This window comes from Trypanosoma grayi, assembly GCF_000691245.1.
Source record: "Trypanosoma grayi strain ANR4 Tgr_305_V1, whole genome shotgun sequence".
In the NCBI taxonomy this organism is placed as follows: domain Eukaryota; phylum Euglenozoa; class Kinetoplastea; order Trypanosomatida; family Trypanosomatidae; genus Trypanosoma; species Trypanosoma grayi.
The window spans coordinates 9,259-18,058 of NW_008825924.1; the positions used below are offsets into that span (position 1 = coordinate 9,259).

Below are 8,800 nucleotides of genomic sequence, written 5' to 3' on the forward strand. Positions count from 1 at the left end.
GGGGGGGGGTGAGATGTAGGAGGCAGCAACGCCCCCATACCCTGCAGCAGAAAACAAGGGACGCTGTGTCACAAGCAGGCTTTACTGCTGCATGCTCCCAACAAACAAACGAAAGAATTCTTGCTTGCACGCATAAATCACAGCTCCGTTGCAGTGTGGTATTTCACGCGCCATCGTGGCTAGCGCAGCAGCTGCTCGATAGAGCGCTCCAGCTCCTCGCGAGGACAGCTCGGTGCAAGCTTTACCCGCGGAATGCCGTCGCGATCGCACACGAACTTCGTGTAGTTCCACCGGATTGGGCCGAGTGAGTCTTGCAGCATGTGAAACAGCGGATGCGCGTCTCCGCCCCGCACCTTTACCTTGTCGAACATGTCGAAGTTGACTCCCCACTCCCGCGCCCACGCCGCAACCGCCTCGTCCGTCTTCGGCTCCTGGTTGGCGAACTGTGTGCACGGGAACGCGAGGACGGTGACGCCACGTGGTCCGTACGACGCCTGGATGTGTATGAGTTTCTCCAGATTCGAGGCGGCGAAGCTGCAGAGGGAGGCTGTGTTGACGAGTACCGTGACGCGGCCAGTGTACTTGGACAGCGCCACGCTCTTGCCACCCATTAACGCTGAATACGCAAAGACTGTTCTGCTACTCATGGCCCTTCCCCCCCTCCCTCACGCGCAGACAGGTCCACACCCACGCGCACAAACAAACACCTCCCCTCTCACTACAGGAAACCACGAGGAAACAAAAAGGAAGAGTGAAGTGTGGGGGCTAACAAAATCGTCCCACCTCTTCTGTCAAAGCACAGGGGAAGGGGAATTCTGTCATCCCATATCATCACCGTCATTGACGCCACCAGCCACCAGAAGAAAGTTTGGTGTGGAATGCCCAGGCAGACACACATTCCGAACCGTCACCTCACTTTTTCAGCACAGGCTGCGTCCCTGCAGCATGGTAGCGATCCACCACCCGTTTGACGGCCTCGGTAAATGCAGGGATGCGGATGGGCTGGCCAATGCCACCCTCGTCTACGATATGAAAAGGATTCTTCATCACATACTCCACGTAGAGTGAGTGCAGCTCGCGGAAGAGGGCTTTACAATTGCCAGTTCGACTATCTGACACGAGCACAAACTTCACAAGTGTGGGGGTTTCGTAGATGTGAATATTGTGCTCGCTAAGCTCCACAAGCGTCATTCCAGCGCTATCGACGGGGTTGGCATTAGGCGTCAACTCTTGTGACATGCCGTACGTGGAGAATAGAATGCTGGACATGGTGAGCTGAAGGTCCGGTTTTGCCCCAAGCTCCCCAATATTCGCTGGTGACGTGAATCCTGACTTCGCGATGAGTTGGCCAGACTGATTAATAATCCATAGTAGATGAACCGTCATGGTGAATGGGGGAGCGTTGCCTTCTTGATTCCCGTCTATCCCTCACCTCGAAGCACCGCACTGCAGAAAACAAGAAAGAAAATAAGCTGACACGTAGACCAGGCAGGCAGACAACGAAGAAGCAACAGCCAGAACAAACATCATCATAGGCAGGTAGCACCCACTCATACAACCCCATGTGTTCTGCTCCACATATTACACGCTGTTAAAGGAGAGAAGTTTTGTGTTGGTTGCTCTTAAAACTAAAAAAAAAAAAAACATGACGGTGAACGGCTTCCATCCATCCTCATTTCAACGTCATTTTCATCCTCAGATTTGAGGACGGCGAAGTGGGTAACTCAATCCCACGTGGGAAGGCCGTCGTCTCCCATTGATTCTGCTTCCGTTGGGACGGAGCTGCACAGCATTCCGTCCAGCATTGCCCCTACTGCACACTCCAACTCTGCACATGACGCCTGTGTTGCCCAAACATGCAGTGTTATGACATTCTCCCGAGCTGCCAAACCCTTCTGTTCACCATCCTCCTCTTCCTCCCATCGGTCCCCTTCCTCCAGTGTGAGGCAGCGGGAACTGGCGTCGAGGGTCACAACGCCCCTTGCGTGTGGGCGACTCGCCAACCACACCTCCCCTTGCGCCCACAGCAGCATGGCGTGGTGGTAACACTGCTGCAGCCCCTCCGCCTCCAGCAGCGGAGCAAGTCGTGCTGCAGCGATAGGGCGGCCTGTGCGTCGGATGGTGATCTCGCACAGATCCGCCTCAGCATCAGCGGTAGTAGTGGCGGCAACTGGGGGGAAGTTGATGGGCTGGCGTGGCGCGATGCCCGAGTAGAGCGCAAGGTCGCTGTTTAATTTGCTCGCGAGGCGCAGCAAACCCCACACTGGCGGTGTGAAGCGCCTCATTTCGCTGTCAACGGTGAGGAGGGCATCGGATATCATTGCATCGTATACAAAGGCAGCAGCAGCTCTCCCATCCTCCTGCTGCACGATTCTCTCACTCACGCCCGGCAAGAGGAGGGTTACGCAACGCGGGCGCACCTCCCGCTGCGACCAGTAAGTCAACTCCTCTTCGGAGAACAGGTTGATGTCAACATCGGGGGTGATACAGAGAACTAGACTGCGTGCGCCTGCCCGCACAGCAGCGAATGCAGCTCTCTCAATCTCCGCCCGTGGTGTTGACTCACCGACGCGCACAGCATTTTCCCCAAAGTGCTTACGAACTATACCCATCGCCCGTCCCTCGGCATCGCCAGGTGCACACACTACCAGCAACTCGAGTCCTGCCAGCGACTGCGGCGCTGCTACGACGCCGGCAGCAGCACCCACTTCATCGCCAAAAACGCCAAATCCCTTTAGCGGTACGTACAAACCAGCGTCGTGGGCGCGGCGCACACAGCGCTGCAGATCGCGAAGGGCTTCTTGCTCCGCCTCTGTCTGCAGAAGGCGCATCGCCTTCGCGTAGCTGAACCAGTCGTAAGGCTCATCCGGGCTCTCTTCATCCTCTGTAGCATCACCAGCACCGCCCGACGGCGGGCTGACCGCCAACGCGACGTGCATGGTCACACACACAGTGATTCCGTCAGCAAGGCTTCTGTCGTAGTAGCACACAGGTGGAAAGTAGCTCGGCATATAGAAGTTGTCCGGACTGATGTCACACCGTTCGCAGAGAGCCTGCATGGCGCATTCCACGGAAGATTCTTCAGCACTCTCGTGGAACAGAAACGGCAGACGCATGCCGTCAAACTCGCCATCATGGCTGCGCACTAGTACACACTTACGCCCTCGAATAAGGAGGGCACCCCAGGCGTGCGCAGTGGCAGACACATTGTACGCCGGGACTTCACCCATTGAGCATATAGTCATTGATCGCCTCGCCTGCATTCGCGTGAGTTGCACTACAGTCATCGCCTCCAATGTGGTGCGTCCAAATTCATCGCGTTGCAAGCGAGACTGTACGCGAATTGCCTGGCCTTTGGCCAGTTTCAGCGACCCCGCAGCGTCCCGGAGACGGTGCACACACACTCTGCCCTGCGTTGTGCCCAGAATATTCATTGCGGCATCCATGATGCGGCCCTCCGCAACCACACTTGTCGGATGCACACAGTGCTGCAAGGTGGCGAGCCCAAACACACTCGCCGCCCCACTGTGTCCATGGCATTCCTGTGAGCAATGGCCTCCACACCCCTCATGATTTTCATCATCATCTTCTTCTTCATTCTCGTCTACGTCCTCTTCTGTCCCTGAGTTGTTGTGTGCGGCATCATCATCGCACCCTGTCGACTCCAGCGGACTCAGAGTCACGTGTTGCTCTGTCTTCTTTGTAGCCTTGCTCAGAACAAAGTCAATACGAAACACACGCGGGCCGCTGTAGTGTGTCTCCAAATTCACCGCTGTGCCATCCGCCTCGCTGCCGGCTTCACGCGCCACGGCGGCAAAGAGCGTAGGTGACAAATTGGTCGTGACGGACCACGTGTCCAGTAGGGAGGCGATGGCAGGCTCCTGCAGCCACTCGCGCCAGCCGCGTGCATGGACGGCATCTGCGAGCAGCACGACGAGCTGCGGCTTTGGGTAGTCTTCCACCGGGGCTCTCTTGCCCACTGCCTGCAGCATCACCTGGAACGGACCTATGGACGCGGGGCAGACAAGAATGAGCCGGCGCACGAGACGGTCCCTGTGGCCAAGCATCTTCTCTCCCATGACCGCATACTTGAAGGCAAGCGGGGCAGACACACCGGCGGCAATCATTGTGGCGTCGTGCGGGTTAAGCCTCGCCACCACGTTGGAAAGCCGCTTGATCAATGGACCGACGACAGGTGTCACGCTCTCCTCCTTCTCCATCGACTCCGGCAGCGCTGTTGTGTCAACGACGTACAGGGCGTGCGTCGTGTTGGGTCGCTGCGAAAAGACAAGCGAGGCGAACGGTGCCCACTGTCTGCACGGGTGCTGCTCCGTCGCGCCCTTCTTTGTCTTGAGCACGATGATTGGTTGCTCCGGCGAGAACACGAGTTGATACCCCGGCCTTGTGTTGGCGAAGGCGTAAAGACGCACGGCCGCATCCTTTGAAGTCCCAACGACGTTGTCGCGATGTTGCCTCTTGTCCGCGCGGCTCATTATTGTTCGCCTTCGTCGTGTGTGTGTGTGTGTGTGTGTGTGTGTTCCTTTGGACAGTACCCGCAGGCAGAGAGGAGGGAGGATGAAGAAAAAAGGCATGGCGAAAAAAAAAAATGGGGAAGACGAGAAAAAAAGGCATAATGCATTGCTCCAAGAGGAAGAGGCGAAATAAAAACACGCACACACGGGCAACGCAGTTGTCAGCTATGAGTGCACATTACTACAAGGAGAAGGCGTACATACACGCACACGTGCACATGAATCACACACAGGCACAGCTGTACACAGACATATATGTCTGTATATGTCCATGCGTGACCCACGCACACCTTTCTGGCTTATGCAACAATCAAGCATGCCGTCACCCTCCGAGTTAAAGTGACGCCACGCAGCCATCAACACCGCCCTTCCTCTTCCTAGCAAGATGGAACAGGAAGATAGCCGCAGCAGGACTCACTTCCTTAGCATGCCTAGAACGATCATGTTTGTTTTCTTTTTCGTGTCATTTGGGTTTCGTTTCGAAGGTTTTCTGTTGTTGTTGATATTGTTTGTTTGCACCCACGCTTGCTTTTAAAGGTCCTTTAGATTATATTTTTTTTTGTTTCCTTTTCCGGTTCCACCGCTTGTCCTGTCTATCGCATCGTCGACCTCATTGAATCAGAAGAGAGAGCAAACTATTTACCAAAAAAGAAAGCGGACGCATACGACCTGCACCCCTTCCCCGCAAATAAAAAAAAAAAACAAGAAACAAAAACAATGGTGGAAAATTGAGAAGGGAGCAGGTGCACCTGTGGGCGTTTGCTTTGGATAAGATGAAATCAGAAGAGTGAAGCGCACAACGGAGCAGCAGCGACGCCGAAAAAGAAGGCAACAAAAAAAAGCCCTACCGAACGCAACAACAAGGAGATAGGGGCGGGGGNCAGCAGCGACGCCGAAAAAGAAGGCAACAAAAAAAAGCCCTACCGAACGCAACAACAAGGAGATAGGGGCGGGGGTAAGACCAAAGAGCCAACACACACACACACACACGCAGGCACACAGGCAAGCAGAGTGTGAAGACACAAACCCACCAACATAAACTCCTCTTCCCCCCCCCCCACCCCCCAGAATGAGTCCTTCGGTATTTTCCTCTTTTTTTTGCTCTTATTATTATTGCTCTCCTTCTTGCTACTGCCTCACGGTAGTGATGCCTGATGCCGCCATTCTTGTGCTTGCTCCTCACTCATCTTCTGGTCCTGAGAGACGCCGCTGGCATGGGGGACTGAAGCACCCCATGCCACAGGTGTCCGACAGTGACAGAGGCGCCAATCTCTCAGGGGGGAGGGGGAGGGGGAAGAAAAGAAAGGAAAAAAAGGCAATTGCATGTGTTTTCTCTCTGATTTGGTTCACAACTTCTGCGTTTTATTTCTCCATTAACCTAATATAATTTCCATGCGCACAAGACAGTGCTTCGCAAAGTAATTTATTTTCCAGTTTTCTTCTCCGTGTGCTTGTTCGCATGGCCCTTCTTTATAAAGGAGGGGAGAAATTATATACAGGATAGGCAGACATATATATATATATATATGCTGTGAAAGAGACCAGCGAGAAAGATGGGTGAATTCCCACCCACATCGCAGCGTTCTATTTGCCCTTTCCCTCGCACTACTGGCATTAAAAAACTCAAGCACCTCACACCTCAGACTCCATGGGTGCATATCGTGTGCCGGAGTGCAGTTTGCTTTATATTGATAGCCTCTCGCATGCCTGCTTTTCTGCAGGTTCCGTCACCGATCTTTCTGAAGCTGTGGATTTGGCTTTCACCTCTCACGTATTTTACTTCTCCCCACCTCTATTCTGTGTATATATACGTGTCGGTACACGTACATAAGCTTGTATATATGTATATGCAGGTATCTGTGCGTCCACAGCAATCCAAAAACAGAAATTGTGGTTGTACGGTGAACGTGCAGTGGCTCCACTAGGGTAAGTTGGGGAGAGGGGGGAGAGGGCGAGCGCCACTCCACATTGAATTGACAACACAAGTGAATAGACCACCAGAAACGACGAAAAGGAAAAAAAAACACAAGAAGGCAGCAGAAGTCGGACCTTCTTTCACCACCCAAGAGAGAGCAACGAAAAGTGAAGGGTGCAACAGCAATTAAACCAAACACACAACGTCTCCACTCTCCAGCTCCTTTTTCTCACTGCCATATGACCCTATGGCCCTTCGCCACGTTTGGCGTAAGGCCCGAATTGAGCGTCATTACTGCTGCTAATGAAGCACTAGCAGCACCAACAACAACACGACGTCTGGTACAGAGAGGGCAGAAGTGGAGAGCATGGTAGCTTCTAAAGAAAATGTTCCATACCCTCTCTCTCACGCACTCATACACACACAAGCACACAAACACCAACAACTCCCGCTCACACGCCGACATCCTCTCAAGGAGGAGGCACAGAAGACTCATAATATCGGTCATGTGCGTGATATGGGGCGACGGAGTTGATTTATTATTATTATTATTATTAATAATAATAATAATAGTAACAAAACAAAAATTACAACAAGCAGGCAATCATTTTTTTTTTTGCTTTTGTTCCTTGTTTCAATGCGTCTTCTTTTTTGTGTTTTCCTCGCTGTTTTCTTTTTTTTTTTTTTGGTTCTTCTCCTTCAGTCTAGTCAGGTGTCACTCTCGACTTTCCTAGTTGTGTACCGCGCCGTAGACGGCCGAGATGGTGCCAAAGACAATGCCAACGACACCCGCTACCAGCATGGCGTGCGTCGCCACATAGTCAAAGGTACCAACTGTACGCAGTGTCCAGCTTCCTGAGTACAAGTAGAATAGTGCGGGAAAGACAAACGAGAGGAAGCCACCGCAGATGGCTCCAACAAGGCCAAACACAGTGTTGATGTTGGGAATGAACAGACCACACAACAGCACGACAACTGAGAGTGCAATAACGGCAACAAAGTGCTTCCAGTAAGGGAGTGTATTCACTTCCCATCCAATGACGTGGTAAATAGCGTTTCGGCATGCCATTGTCTGTAGTGCATAGGCTGCACACAACTTAACAAGCATGCCAATGTAACCTGCCATTACCATTGGCTCACTAACAGGGTTGTACATGAGCAAGATAGAGCTTTTCACATCACTTCCAAACTCCAAGTAACCAAAAATTACTGTAAACAGGTACAGCACGCAGCACAGTATCATGGAGATGGCAGCATACAGCGTAAAGTTCCGCACAGATTGATCTTTCATCTCCCAGTAAACCTCGAAGCAGTTTATCTGGCAGACGAAGGCGAACATGAAGACACCAAGGCCTTCAATGGCGGCGTTGCCTGTGTTAAAGAGCACGATCACTCGGCCCCCCTCCCCTTCGACTTCGCCCAAGCCGCTCCTGGCTGAGTGAATCACAATCATGATCACAAAATACACGACGAAAATGATTGCGACGGCAGACACGTAGCGCAGACTATTCACCCTCTTCGGAAGCACCAGCGGGAGCATGACAATAAACCAAACCACTGTGGTCAAGACGCGGCGTCCTGCGTGTGTTGTTAAAAATTCTGGTGTCCCGTCCACGTTCTTGAGGATTGGCTCCAGGATGTCACCCACGCTGATAACGTATGCGATGGTGGCGCCGAAGGAATTGATCCACCGGATTCCGGCAACGAAGTAGTCAAAGCGGCTTCCAATCAGCTGCTTCGCCATAGCCTCAAACGTGCGTAGCCCTGTCTTCTCCATTGTCTTGCCAAGGATGTGCAGTGAGTAAACGGCAAAGGCAGTAATGGTGACGAGGTAGATAATGGCCATAACGAGACCACTGCTGTTTGCTGCTGCCGGTAAGCCAAGAATACCCGCGCCCACACACACAGACGACAAGTTAAAGACACTTGAAACAAGTCCGCCATATGGTACAATGCGACTTCCCACCCTCTTGATGCGATCCATGAACGTTTTGGGCCCCCCCCGCGCGTCCTGGCTCTCGGGTTGCAAGAATCCCTCGTTGTCGTCAGAGATGGACGGGCTTTGGTTCCCCTTCACCTGCACCTCCGTATACAGCTCTATGTCGGATGGGCGGGTTACGAGGGAGCGCACGTTCGCTGATTCACGGTTGTTTTCCATTAGGCACAGGAATATCCTGTGTGTTTGTCGAAGTTGATACGCCGCAAATAAGTTTTTGCTTTGTTTTGTTTTCGCTTTCTTTTTTTTTGTCTCTTTTGTATTTTCTTTTTTGTTTTTTTTCGTTTCCTCTTCCGCTCAGCCTTTTTTTTTCTCAAATTTGTTTTAGTCTGTATGAAGATATATGCGTTTTTTTTT

At 52.4% G+C, this 8,800-nt stretch overlaps 4 protein-coding genes across 4 annotated transcripts; all 4 read right to left on the reverse strand.

The window, feature by feature from the left end:
* Nucleotides 1-179: 179 nt before the first annotated feature.
* On the reverse strand, nt 180-611 carry DQ04_03051080 (glutathione peroxidase; the record flags this gene model as incomplete). The annotated part of the gene is made up of 1 exon (XM_009312474.1): nt 180-611. One exon carries the CDS (start codon nt 609-611, stop codon nt 180-182), a length of 432 nt encoding a protein of 143 aa, XP_009310749.1.
* Nucleotides 612-912: 301 nt separating this feature from the next.
* DQ04_03051090 (component of TRAPP complex) lies at nt 913-1,386 on the reverse strand (the record flags this gene model as incomplete). The annotated part of the gene is made up of 1 exon (XM_009312475.1): nt 913-1,386. One exon carries the CDS (start codon nt 1,384-1,386, stop codon nt 913-915), a length of 474 nt encoding a protein of 157 aa, XP_009310750.1.
* Nucleotides 1,387-1,724: 338 nt separating this feature from the next.
* Nucleotides 1,725-4,493, reverse strand: DQ04_03051100 (hypothetical protein; the record flags this gene model as incomplete). The annotated part of the gene is made up of 1 exon (XM_009312476.1): nt 1,725-4,493. The coding sequence occupies one exon, from the start codon at nt 4,491-4,493 to the stop codon at nt 1,725-1,727; it is 2,769 nt and encodes a 922-aa protein (XP_009310751.1).
* A 2,684-nt stretch (nt 4,494-7,177) lies between these two features.
* Nucleotides 7,178-8,605, reverse strand: DQ04_03051110 (amino acid transporter; the record flags this gene model as incomplete). Its single annotated transcript, XM_009312477.1, has 1 exon — nt 7,178-8,605. One exon carries the CDS (start codon nt 8,603-8,605, stop codon nt 7,178-7,180), a length of 1,428 nt encoding a protein of 475 aa, XP_009310752.1.
* Between the last annotated feature and the right edge of the window lie 195 nt (nt 8,606-8,800).